The sequence below is a fragment of the Ostrea edulis genome, chromosome 7, assembly GCF_947568905.1.
Source record: "Ostrea edulis chromosome 7, xbOstEdul1.1, whole genome shotgun sequence".
NCBI lineage: Eukaryota > Metazoa > Mollusca > Bivalvia > Ostreida > Ostreidae > Ostrea > Ostrea edulis.
The window spans coordinates 19,081,167-19,095,774 of NC_079170.1; the positions used below are offsets into that span (position 1 = coordinate 19,081,167).

Sequence of the window (14,608 nt, forward strand, 5' to 3'; positions counted from 1 at the left end):
ACTCGATATCGATACATTGGGAGATGATTTTGTGTGTCACCGGGGCCACTGATACACGAAGCACCTTTATCGTCATTTAGTATGCATGGGGGATTTACCAAACTCTATAGATAGGATACGCTGCAGTGTTACAGGTAACGTCATTGGTTAATGTATTCGTCACGTGACGTTATGACTGAATTAGAGAAAAAGTTAAATAAATATTGCTTTGAATGATGTGTTTCATTGAAATAAGAGTGCGTAATATAGTTTACCCACGCAGCCGGGTTTTATTTTCTTCCACTTTATTTTGTAAATAGGAGGAAACGAAGTGTAAAGGAGTATCAACATAGCACCACCGTGAAAATACTCTCTTTTCCGTACACGCCGTTTAAACACAAACATGTTGCATTATGTTTCGAAATTGGTGGGGTATTTTCTAATTATGCCGTGAAATTAAAACAAACTTTGTCGTAAACATTTTTCAACCAGTTCATTTCGTGCAGTCCGTAAGATTATTTTTCACGGACCGTTCATGATCAGGCATAACACATGCGATTAAACTTATCACCGCCTCCTTTCATCCTATTGTTTTACGACGCAGGTGCGAATTTAGCGTGCGGCATTACCAAGGCTATAACCGTATTTACGCTGGGATCGTCATAATATTGACGATTTCTGATTGATCGTAACGACATTGCTGCTATTCGTAAGTCCTACTTGATATTTAAAGGTAGCGCATGTAACTATTATATTTTTATATAAACGATCCTCGTGTAAACCAAGAAACTTGATTAGTTAGATTAGATAAGGAAACAGTTATACGATAGCTTTGTATACATTTGAAATGGAAAGGTCAGAGAACGTGTTTTATCAGGCTTCTTAAGCTTCTTTCTAGTGCACTTTTAGAATTTACGGAACGGACAGTGATACATGCAAATTACAAATTAAATGATTGATATATGATCTAGATGAACAGTTCCAGATCCGCAAGGCTGAAATATACTCGTGTTATTGTATTAAAGATATTGATAAAACACAATCAAATTAATAATAGAACACATGCTAACACATCGGGTCATTAAAGTGTGACCAAAGGCAATTCGGGCTGTACACTTAACAGCTTATCATGTTTTGAATGTGTTCGATTAGACAGATACGATCGATCAATTGCCGGTCAGAAATTGGTCTCGTAAATTTTGTTTGATTACCTTTATGATTGTGGTCTAGAGGACACACACGACGTGAATTCGACGAGACTTTGTACGGAAGTCTCCGAAAATTTATAAAGAAGGATCCCTGTCGAATATATCGCGATTATGAGCATGTCATTGATATATATTTCTGATTTTAGTGACAGGGCCTTATCAATGAAGTAAACATCTGCTATCACATTACGCGCATATATAGGTCTTAAGAAGATGGTGTTTTTGCTTTTAACAAGGCCCTGTATCTCTATGGTTAGACTGCAATAGTCTGATAACAGATTTGATTGTTTATTGAATGTTTTTAGAACATAGATTATAATTGATCTAAATGCACTTTAAGCAAAGGTTTCTAACACATTCGTACCTGTAAACTCGTTATTATCTAGTTTATGTGTGAACGTTCTACAAAATATGCAATGTAACCATTGCTAATGATAAGTTCAAGTTTCATTTATTCGCTCAAACCACATTATATATGGTGTATGAGGCACATTAGATATACATACATTTGAGTACGAATAAGGTCAGAGTGTTTACAAAATACATAATATACAAGTAGTGAAAAAAATATTTACAAAATATGTTCAGACTAAATCATAGATTTGTGAGATAAACCTACATAGTCTTTTTAAAAGTGTTTTATCCTTGCTGGTTGACATAATTTCATGAAATTTAATAACATTAGGTCTTGTGTATTTCCTACTGTGTACTAATATTTGACAAAGCACTGATAAAGATAATATTTTTAACAGCTGTTTAAAATCTGTTAGACAAAAAGTGATAGAATTTTATAATTAAGCGTACCACGTAGGGACACTATGAGCAATATCATTGAACAGGATTTTTTTCACAGGTCCTTTTAAATATACGTCACCACCCATCGGATCTGGAATAAAACAATGCACCAACATTTTTTTTTGGGGGGGGGGGGCATAAAGATGTTTGTTATTTGTAAAAATGAATAATATTCTACAATCAAGTGCACTAAAAGAAACTCTATCTACACATGTATAAAAAAAATCCTTATACAAATGTATCAGAACCTCCATATACGTGTATCTAAACTGTGTTATTATGTAGTCATTTATTGATCGGGTACGGTATGATATGCTTGGTTAGTACATTTCATACTCGGCGAAACGAATTTCATACCCGATTAATAAATGGGTGAAATGAATGTATCCCACCGATGTCAACATGCAGATATAGTTAAGGATTTTATAATTGGGAGTTGAACTATGTTCAATCTCCCTGGGTCATCACGCACTTTTCTGCGCAGTAATTTGTATTGATTTGTATAGTGGTCGTCAACGGGGGTTCTGTGTCAGCTGATTTACTCCTAGGTAAATCAACATAAACTTTTATAAACATCCGCCATTAAATAATCCATGTAACTTTTCTGAATTAATCTAATTTTGATAATTGACATGTAAGTAAATGCAATGATATTGTATTCAAATCAATTTGAATACAAGATTTCGATCAAATTGATACTGATATACATAGAAAAATAAAAGATAAGGTTGAAAATTGTCGGTTGTAGCGCAGCGTCACCTATAAACATTGATAGGGAAACGAACGACAACTGCACACAAGACCTATTGACACCGTGGCGAAACCTCAGAAAATTTACAAGAAATAACTCTACAACATTGTGTATGTGTATATATTTGTTTTGTTTTTTAATGTGATATAAAGAATGCTTGATGTTACATGTATATTGAATTAAAACACGTCATTCCTAGTCAACAACTTTCGATTGGGATCGGAATACGAAATAAAATTTCTTATATCCGCGTATCCGGTTGCAAAATGAAACTGCTTCAAGTTATTGAATTACGTAGTAATTGCACGTTACACATTAGAGAACTGTTCCTTTTAATAAAGAAAGTCACAAAATAGATACAAAATGAGTGTACCTTATTCATTACTGTTACCGAGCTTTCGTCGACGAAAATCTCGAAATGGCGTGTTTCGCTGCGCTTGATGACGGTAAGGTCCACATTTTCTAAGCTACGTGAGTAGCGTGATATTTGTTTATGAGTTTTTTGTGCATACATGGTATGTCTCGGCTAGGAATAATGGAAACTTTCTCACCTATGTATGTAAAGACATATTAATCTCTATTTTTGAAAATGTAGAACACTTTTATCAAATGACAATGTTTGAAAACGCTTAGAGCCCCGATGCAATGTCAGAATTTCCTTTTCCAACACATCAATATGTCAAATTCATTATCCTTTTTGAATAGTATGTACCATATTTTGTACCAGTTATCCATTTTGAATCCCCTATTACAATGGGATTTTGCTGCACTCTGTAATGTTTGAGTGGATGTCATGAGTGTGTGTCAAACAGAAATTTTAAGAGCATGGGATAAGGTGCTGCCATGTATGACTTCACTATCAAAGTTTAACCCAGTTGCCACAATGTTGAATTTATGCTGCAAAAAGGATTGGAAATTGCTCTGGTCAAAACACATTGTTTATTTGTCTACAAATGAAAGAGGCATGAGGATTCTCCCTCACCAACTGAAAAAAAAAATAGTTATGGATCTTGTACATGCATAGTTTATTAATCACTATAGATTTCCAGCATCACAAGTCTGATTCCACTATATGCTTCCCATACTGTCAGGTTCATTCACCCCCTGTTTGAGCCACAGTATAATATCCCAAATACCTTGGCAATAAATAACATTATTTGACTAGTGTTTCATTTTTAGCGGAGTTGCGATGAAGTCGAACTCGGCTTATGATCTGATGAAGTGCCTTTGGGTGGGCAGGCGGGCACGCATCAACATTTCATTTCCGCACCATAGCTCTTGAGCAAATTAAAGGCTCTCATTCAAACTTAGATGGATTGTCACCCTCAGTAAGATGAGGAAGCCTATCGATTCTGGGGTCACAAGGTCAAGGTCACTGGCTATAAATAGACTGAAATTTGGAGAAAATTTTGTTTTCCACACCATAGCTCTTGAACGAATTATAGGATCTCAATCAAACTTAGATCGATTAAGTAAGACAAGAAGCCTATCGATTCCGGGGTCACAAGGTCAAAGTCACAGTGGCTATAAATAGACTGAAATTTGGAGAAAATTTTGTTTTCTGCACTATAATTTTTTAACAAATTATAGGATCTCAATTAAACTTAGATGGATTATCGCCCTTGATGAGACAAAGAAGCCTATTTATTTTGGTCAAGGGTTAAAGGTCAAGGTTACAAAGGATTTAAGTCGGCTGAAATTTATGTACGCAAAATTTTGCTCCCTGCTTGATAATTCTTGCAAACTTTTCTGCCGGTTCCCTCTATGCCCATTCCTTGCGCAACTCGGCTTGTGCATTTCCGATGCCGGACAATTTTTAATTTTTTTGCATTTCATTTATTTTGAGTTATTATACAATTATTTACCATTCCATTGATCCTCTACAGGACTGTAGTATACTCAGGTGACAGTTTAGCATATTGGACTACCTTTTCAAGTAATGAATCCTTAGAATTAGCTACAACTAGGATTAAACTTGAATGTATATATACAGGGGGAAAAAACTTCTTCATAACTGGAAGGCATTGATAACCATATTGATTTGAATGTTTGGGCCATAATATGTGGTCACATTTTTCATGAGAATATAAAGGGGTGAAATTCTAGAAAACAACAACACGACTTCAGTTACTCGAGGAGCGTTGTGGCCCATGGGTCTTCCATTATCCATGTTTGCTGTTGTAACGCTTTGAAAAACAACAACAGTTGATTTGTATCTAAAATCATGATATTATTCAGTCATTTATCCTCCTACCCTTCCAGTGCTATCTGTTCTAACTGAATTTCCACAATGTTCAACTCCCACGAGTACTTTTAAGTACTTTGATTCAAATGGGTGACAGGTCTGCAAGTTTTTTTGTTTTTATCACTCATGACGTCATAATAGGTGCTGACTGTGTATTGCATTTCTAGTGACGGTATAAATGTTACCCTCCATTCACGTGACTGACGTAAAGCCAATCATTAGCCAGCATTTCATCAAAGCAGGATTATCGGTGGGGGTAATGGTATAGGTATTCCTTGATTCACATGTAGAGGGGTTGTATCCATACAATTTTAGTTTCTTCACCTCTGACCATTTTTATTTACACGTAGCTCATGAATAAGAAGATTGATTGAATGATTACATATCTTTTTTTAAAGTCCTGCTCAATAATTTTTCAGTGAATGGAGAAGTTACCATTGTCGGTGAAAGGCTGCAAAATTTAGCGATTACGGCAATTGAGCGGGGATGAATCTTTATTGTGCCACACCTGCTGTGACACGGGGCCTCGGTTTTTGCGGTCTCACCCAAAAGGACCGCCCTATTTAGTCGCCTCTCACAACAAACAAGGGGTACCAGGACCTATTCTAAACCGGATCCCCAAGGGACGAAGGAGAAGAAATATGGTCTGTAACTCATGGGCATACATTGTACATGTAAGTACACTGTCTTTATTACGTCATATATTGTAGTAATACTGTGGTTATACTATATACGTACATATATACATGTTGGGGGTGAATATTTATATTATGTATTTTCTATTCTCATGGAGATATGATTATGATGTATTAATTTTATTTTATTTATGAATATCTTAAGTTTTACTGGATGAATTATACCAAGGGGCGAATCACTCATATTCCTAGAGGGCTTAACTTATATGGAGATGAAGATGAGTACCACTTTTTTGAATTGTTCACTTTATGACGTGTATAGGAAATTACATATTTAAACAAAATACTGGTATAGGCCAAGTATGTACAAACTTCTACAATTATTGTCTACTGAAAATATCAGCGAATTAAGTAATTTAAGGAAATTCCTACAGAAAGCTGAAATACTTATATACTCATTAAATGTTAATTAAGATCTTTTTGTTAATTGTATCGATAAATATTGTTTTTGATATATATGTATATGTAATTTACTCTTGTCATCATATGCTATGAACTAACAAAGGGATGCAGTATTCTGTCCATGCATTACTATTAGGTCGTATCAATGTAACATTTTTCCACTTTTCAGTAAACTTGACTTCTGTTTACTGTGTATGTATAGATAATTTGTATATATATAAGCCACTGAATGGGAAATGTTCAAGTTATGATATGATTACCACTACACTGGTATAATGTGTACGCTGAATGCTGTGTCTAGAAGTTAGTACGTAAACAGTGTACGGGGGATATTGCTCAAAGTAATAAAGAAGCTAAACCGATCATTAGATCTGTAATCGTGTTTACAGACGGTCACACGGACAAACCACTATTCATTGTACTGCATTCATGTAGAGAATTATCACATTCCAATAGCGTACGTGTAGTCTTACACAACGCAGAAAAATAATTGATTACTAATAGATATCCGCAGAAAAATGATTGATTAATAATAATAATAATAGATAGATAGATAGATAGATAGATAGATAGATATCCACAGAAAAAATATTGATTACTAAAATATTTACGCAGAAAAATAATGATTACTAATATATATCCACAGAAAAATGATTGATTACAAATAGATATCCGCAGAAAAATAATTGATTACTGATAAATATTCCCAGATAAATGATTGATTATTAATAGATATCCACAGAAAAATGATTGATAGAAAAATAATTGATTACTAATAGATATTCACATAAAAATAATTGATTACTAATAGATATCCACAGAAAAATAAATAATTACTAATAGATATCCCGATTATGAGACATGATCATTTAATGAAGAATAAAAATTCTGAGGAAAACTTTGATGAAATAGCCAATATTGTAATATATTCTACTTTTAAGAGACAAATTGTTTGTGTGAAGTAATTGGACACAATGGATGGTAGAATTTGTTTTTATTTTATTGCATATCTGGGATTGCTTTATTCAAACTTAAATCTAAAGATTTAATCCCTACTCGTGTGGAAAATTCTCGAGTGGGACTTAAAACATTAAACAAACGAATACTAAAAATTTGTGTAAGATTACTAACAACAGCACGCTGGTGTCAGGAATACAGAGACCTTGAATGCTGGTAGATATTAACGGAAACCTGGGCTGTCTAAAAAAAATTGATCCTTTTGTATTTGTTGAATTTTTTGGGGAGATGTATGTATAAAAAAAAAAAAAAAAAAAAAAAAAAATCACAACATGACAGTTGGCCGTGTATCTGCCCAGTTAATAATCCCCCGATACAGCCTGATCGATAAATAGCATTATTTCAGGGAGAGAGTTCGTATAGGCTGGAGAGCTCAATCCCAACATTTTATTAAATAAATTTTGTTTAACAAAAAATAACAGTATCGTAATCCTCCACTACTTATATCCTCACTTTTAGTCCTATGTAGTAAACATTCTTCCAAAATGTGTATTTTTCACCCACGCCATTAAAACCAGGATTTGGGCGAAACAACAATCGATACATGTAGCTCTGATTGCAGAGTCCTCCTTCCTACTTAGAAATGTTGAGACTTGAAAAAAATGATATAGACATTATCCATTTATCTACTTTTTAAAAAAATCTACGATATTGTCTATCATTTTAATTTTATTTTATCATCATTATTATTATCATTTGCATTTCCATTTTTTTACTGCAATTTCACAAATTGCAGATCAGAAATAGAAATATCTTTTTTGTACACGTATTAAGTCCCGTTAACATACACCTTTTTACACACAGCGTGCAAATTTTACATGTACGCAAATTTGTACCGGTATATTTTGGTGCATATGAAAGAAGGGGGGGGGGGATTAAGTATGATTTGCACGTGAATAATATTTTTTTACTCCCTAGTGAAAAATTTACATGTACATTTAGTCAGACTAGGTGTAATTAACTTATACATACGATTAATTTTACTTTTTGGAGTAACTTCAGTCATGTGTACGCATAGCAACACATATACACAAATAACAAATTATTGAAATTGTCTATAAAACACCGTATAATTTTCTTGAAGATTGTATCGTGTCCAGCGGCCTTCTGCTATGTTAGTGAGATCGAGTATCATTTTAAAAGCATTTGATCAAGAAATGGCAAAACTTATAGTCACATGATGAAGAAATATCTATCTCATTCATGGTCTTCAGAGTACATCCATATTGCTTGGACTTGGCTACCTAATACTGTTTTACATACAATTTGCTAGCGCATACACCAGGAGTAAAATTTACATGTTGAAAATTTACACCTATCACAGTAAATGGGCGCATGTGAACGGGGCTTTGGAATTATTGCTAGTGTAAAAGATGTTAACGATATATCAAACAAACGAAGATTATTTATTAGTTTGATTAGTCTCAGTTTGAAATCATATCACGCTATAAGCTAGCAGGAGTTATTTTTCTTTTCTTTACTAGTGAGTTCAGTTTTACTAAACACAGAGATCAAACAAAGTGATAGAATTTACTATAGACATTCGTTAAAGAACGTTTGTGAAAAGGAAAAAAAACACACACACAAAAAAAAACAACCCGACAATATTAATGTCTTTAGGGAGTAAAGATCCCCATCACCAAATAGCCACGTGACGCGTTTGATAAATGTGTCCCTATCACCTGTTGCACAATTTGTATTTATTGTTATCACTGATAAATTATTTTGACGAGGCAAAACATGTCAACATTAAACGTCGATCAGCATCTATGTACCTTAGAAGCATGGCATCTGAAATATGACTGTCAATTGTACAAAATATGATCCCTTTGATTCGTCTTGGGTACCTGTGTGTATCGAATTCTGTTTAGGAACCATTGGAAACATCCTGGCTCTTGTGATTTTGTGGATAAGCCGTCGACACAATGGATGGCGTCCATTCGACAAAATGTTCGCAGGACTAGCATTGGACAACCTTCTCAGCATAATGTTGACCGACCCCTTTATTTTTAAGAGGTATACTTCTGGTTCTACGTGGTCTTATAACCAAACATTGTGTGATTTTAATTCGTTTTTATTGGTGAACAATCATTTGTCGTCCGCTTTTCTGATCTGTGCAATGTCCATAGACCAGTTCTTGATTGCTCGCGAATTCGAAAAGGAAACCGGAAGTTCTGGAAGAAGGGAAGGTAAGCGGTATACAATTATGGTGTTCGTCCTAATGATCGTATCCGCATCGATATCCCTTCTCTATGTCACAGGACTGAGTTCAAGCCGTCTTGTCTATCCAGAGACACGGTGCTACCTTGATTTCATCTGTAGAGAGCCTTACATCTTCACATCACTTTCAATTTCTTTGATCTTGCTAACTGTGATATTCAATGTATTATCTATTTGGAAATTTTACAAAAATCCCTATTTACGTTCCATGGCAAGGTACAGTCGGACTGGTCGAAATCAGTGTTGTTCCAACATGAGCGTGTTTGTGGTGGTCATCTCCGTCGTGTTCTTTGTTTTATGGACGCCTTTTCTTGTGAGTACCATTTTGTGTGTTCGATATGATTTAAACAGCATTTTTAGGTCACCTGAATTCATTCAGGTGACCTATTGCTATCTGTTTTTGTCCGTCGTCGTTCCTCGTGCGTTAACATTTGAACATTTTCAGCTTCTTCTCTGAAACCCCTGAACCAATTTCAACCAATTTTGGCATGTAGCATCTGTGGGTGAAGGGGAACAAAAAGTGTGAAATTCGTGGTCCCTGCCCCCCTGGGGCCCGAGGGGTGGGGCAAAAACCATCAAAATGAGTGTAATTTTAAAAAATCTTCTTCTTTACTCCTGGACATCAAGAAGCCAAACTGTGGGCGTAATTATAATGAGCGTTGAGCCCTCTACCGAAATTGTGAAATTCATGGCCCCTGGGGCAGGGGTTCTTGTGTTAGGGTGGGGCGCAATGGTTTCCGGGCTCTAAAGCATTATCCTTTCCACATACCGTCACCATATCATATATATGGACTACCCATGGGATGAAGATGTTCCCTATCGATTTTGGGGTCAAAAGGTCAAAGGTCAAGCACACTGGACATCGAAGTAGCAATATGGTTTCCGGGCTCTAAAGTGTTATCCTTTTCACCTACAGTCACTATATCATACATATAGACTACCCATAGGATGAAGATGTTCCCTATCGATTTTGGGGTCAAAAGGTCAAAGGTCAAGCGCACTGGACATTGAAGTAGCAATATGGTTTCCGGGCTCTAAAGCGTTATCCTTTCCACCTACAGTCACCATATCATACATATGGACTACCCATGGGATGAAGATGTTCCCTATCGATTTTGGGGTCAAAAGGTCAAAGGTCATGCGCACTGGACATCGAAGTAGCAACACTCAGAAAAGAGGTAGTTTATACCTATTACCAACACCCTTTGGGAGATTAGGGTAAGCGGGGGGTATTCTTAGTGAGCATTGCTCACAGTACCTCTTGTTAAAAATTGTTAAATTCATGGCCCCTGGATCAGGGGTTCTGGTGCTAGGGTGGGGCTCTATAAGTCATATAGTGAAAATGCATTATTTCTTTGAAAATCTTCTTCTCTGTCGTTGGGTATTAAGTAGACAAACCAATAGCATGGTTATGATGAGCAAGGATGCCTCTTTCAAAATTGTGAAATTCATGGCCGCTGGGTCAGGGGTTCTGGTATTAGGGTGGGGCCCTATTGATCATATAGTGAAAATGCATTTTATTTCTTTGAAAATCTTCTCCTCTGCTGCTGGGTATTAAGTAAACAAAATAATAGTATGATAATGATGATCAAGGATGCTTCTTTCAAAACTGAAATTTATGGCCCCTGGGTCAGGGGTTCTGGTGCAAAGGCGGGGCTGACCACATAGCTATTCAATGTTTCTTCCATCCAAAAGTAAAATTCTTATATTTAAACACAAACTTAATTCAAACATTGGAAGGTTGTTACATGATACTCAAGTGACCTATAAGGCCCCTGGGCCTCTTGTATAATATCTTATCTTTATGAGGTACGCTTCTGGTTTTACGTGGTGTTATAGCCAAACGTTGTGTGATTTTAATTCGTTTTTATTGGTAAACAATCATTTGTCGTCCGCTTTTCTGATCTTTGCAATATCCATCGACCAATTCTTGATTGCTCGCAAATTCGAAGAGGAAACCGGAAGTTTTGGAAGAAGGGAAGGCAAGCGGTATACAATTATGATGTTCGTCCTAATGATCGTTTACCTTGTACCTTAAAGGAGAAAGAAGGCTTATATAGGCGTTGCCTGCTGCGTAATCCATATTATGTTATGTATAATGAAAATCATAATGGATTACGCAGCAGGCAAGACCTATATAAGCCTTCTTTCTCCTTTAAGGTACAAGGTAAAGTGTACATAATTATGCACACAAGAAATTATAATATAGATATGAAGTAAAAGGATAATAAGTCATTCCAAATATAATGATTATATAAGGCGATTTCTTGATATGAATAATAGACTAACAAAATAGAAATGTGGGGTGGTTAATTGGAAATAAACGACATACAAAAGAGAAGAAAAAATGAAATCAATTAAAATTAGTGAAAGAAAAACGAATAAGTACAACAGGAGGAAAAAAGATTGAAAGTATGTTCGATATGTTCACACACACACACACACACACACACACACACACACACACACACACACACACACACACACACACAGAGAGAGAGAGAGAGAGAGAGAGAGAGAGAGAGAGAGAATCACGAAATTAACAGAAAAAACACCCCTCCAATGGATAAAAGAAGATTGACAACTATGAAAAAAAGACACCGATATTTCTCAGAAGGTAGGCAACTACACATACTGTTAAATTGCCATAGATACTGGGATAGTTGATATAATAATAAATATAGAATACATGTCATAGACCCAAGACATAAATAAAACATGTAGTTTAAACGATTATGCCTGGGCCTTGTGGGAATCGTAACAGTGCATGCGCATGTGCTTACATGACTTAACAAAATGATTCAACACATTGGTTTCTGTTTTGTTGCTGATGCATCACGGCGGGTGTGACCGGTCGACAGGGGATGATTACTCCTCCTAGGCACCTCATCCCAACTCTGATAAATGCAGAAATTCGTGTTTGCCCAACTATCTATTTTGTATTGCTTATAGGAGTTATGAGATTATCTTTAACTTTCATTCAATTCTCAATATTTATTACCCAAACTAACATTTTCTTGTTCATTATCAAGTCTAAACAGAGATACATTATATATGAATTAATGACATAAGACAAAGTTGTCTGTTCAACAAATCATATATCAAGATGGATGTAATTTTATCGAATGAAATGTCACATTTAAACGTTTGGAAAATTTACAAGGGCAACACAAGTATCGGAGATAATTTATGATATGCGTAGCTAGTCTGGTATTTTCCGCCAAACTATAGTTAGTAGAAAATTTCGTTATCTGAAATGTACTACGACAATCTGCTTGTACTTCTTGATTACACTGTATACAATATATATCTCAACTGATTCGATATGCAAGAGCTTGTTCTGCGTATGATCAGTTTTTAAATCGAGGTAAGTTACTGACAAACAAGTTGATGGTATAGGGGGTTTCAACAGTCTCGATTGAAGTCAGCATTTCGCAAACTCTATGGTCGTTATAACGATCTAGTTTGCCAATACAAGATATCATTGCGTCAAATGCTATCTGACGTGTTTCATACCGATTGTTAGGCCGTTCATGGCACATTGATTTTGACTACGGAAAACTCCGTTTACCTGATCAAGATATAGGGCTCATGGCGGGTGTGACCGGTCAACAGGGGATGCTTCCTCCTCCTAGGCACCTGATCCCACCTCTGGTGTGTCCAGGGGTCCATGTTTGCCCAATTATCTATTTTGTATTGCTTATAGGAGTTATGAGATTGATCACTGTTCGTTATCTTCACCTTGCATTAGGTAGGATGAAATCTACATGTTAAAGAAAAAGAATTACGCTATTTGCTAATCAGTATTACTTAGTAACAATGAGTTTACGTGTACCCGTAATAAAAGTATCTGTTCTTGTTGATTTTGCAGGTATTAATGATCGTACCTGAAGCACTAGACGAAGAGGTTCTACTGTGGTTTTTACGAATTGCAAACTTGAATACTGTCATAGAGCCATGGCTTTACATCTTCCTTCGACGAGAGGCATTCGGAAGAATTGTACATCGGTGTATACAAAGCCGGAGAGGATATGCACCGTTGGATTCAACTCCAGGGACCTAAATTGGATTTTCGTTAAAGTATATAAAAATGTCACCATCTTTATGGATGACTGAATTCAGCAGAATTTGGAGGCTTTTACTTTTTGTGCCGTCCATCCGTCCGTTAATGTCTGCTGGTGCAATACATGCAAAGATTAACATTGATTATACCCTAAAAGCTTTGAGCGGAAGAGACAAAACGCCTTTTGGCATCAGTTTGGAATCAATGCACTGGCAATTCTGGTCCAACACCATAATGTATTACTAAAACAAACTGGATGTTTCATCAGTTACAGGTTGCTAGTTATGAATGGGGTGTAATCCTTATTGCGCTGATAATACACGTACATGATTTTGTATTTATGTCTTCTTTCTATCACATCTGTGATAGTTTACCCATTCAGAACTCCTGGTAAAACTACCAGCATTTAATTTTGCTAATACTGCCATATTTCAGGTTATTGTCAGAATTTACACACTTGCCCCTCTTCAAAATTTTGATCAACGTGTTAGTGATCGTGTGCAGTCATGTTCTATGTACGTATGTAACCGCAATTCGATGAATGTTTATATATTGTCGTATGACCGTGCAAGTTGAACTTCGGTTTCTCAGTTATTGAAAATTTTTCTTGATTGCGACACCGTGCACATTGATGTTGACTGAAAACTCATCTATTATGATTTACATACCTTTCAATTAGCACGAGTATACTTTGCTAGCTATTCAATAAGCATGGTTCAGTAGCAGAAATTACTAGAACGCTCCCGTCGCCTGTGGTATCACTAGGATAATAACATTTTAGGAATGACTATAATTCTAGGGCATATTATATAACCATTTCAGAATTACGAACACATTGTGTGGTTGTGTGGACCCCCCCCCCCCCCCTCTCTCTCTCTTTATATATATATATATATATATATATATATATATATATATATATATAAAGGGCTCACGGCTTATAGAATGCACTTCAAGGTGGTTAGAAAAAATAAGACACTAAAGTGCGATGGTCGCTCCAAAGTGCGATGGTCACACCAAAGTACGATAGTCTGCGCCAAAGTGCGATGGTTTGTTAACGTTACGAACGCCAAAGTGCGATGGCCACGCCAAAGTCCAATTTTCAGTAACGTTTGTGACGTCACGTAATTGTGACGTCTTTCTTAACGTCTTTCAAAATAAAACCAAAGAAATGTTCCATGGACGACAACAACAGCAATATTTACATTGTTGAGGATAGTGAGAACGGCAAAG

At 35.9% G+C, this 14,608-nt stretch overlaps 1 protein-coding gene across 3 annotated transcripts; it reads left to right on the top strand.

The window, feature by feature from the left end:
• Positions 1-38: 38 nt before the first annotated feature.
• LOC125653857 (prostaglandin E2 receptor EP4 subtype-like) lies at positions 39-13,710 on the top strand. Of its 3 annotated transcripts, none has more exons than XM_056143619.1 (4): positions 39-134; positions 5,398-5,652; positions 5,819-9,625; positions 13,184-13,710. In XM_056143619.1, the coding sequence occupies exons 3-4, from the start codon at positions 8,891-8,893 to the stop codon at positions 13,373-13,375; spliced, it is 927 nt and encodes a 308-aa protein (XP_055999594.1). In that variant the 5' UTR covers positions 39-134; positions 5,398-5,652; positions 5,819-8,890; the 3' UTR covers positions 13,376-13,710. The 3 variants fall into 3 exon arrangements, with proteins under 3 accessions (XP_055999594.1, XP_048739493.1, XP_048739492.1); XM_048883536.2 differs by lacking the exon at positions 39-134 and adding an exon at positions 548-688; XM_048883535.2 differs by lacking the exon at positions 39-134 and adding an exon at positions 2,976-3,179.
• Positions 13,711-14,608: the final 898 nt, after the last annotated feature.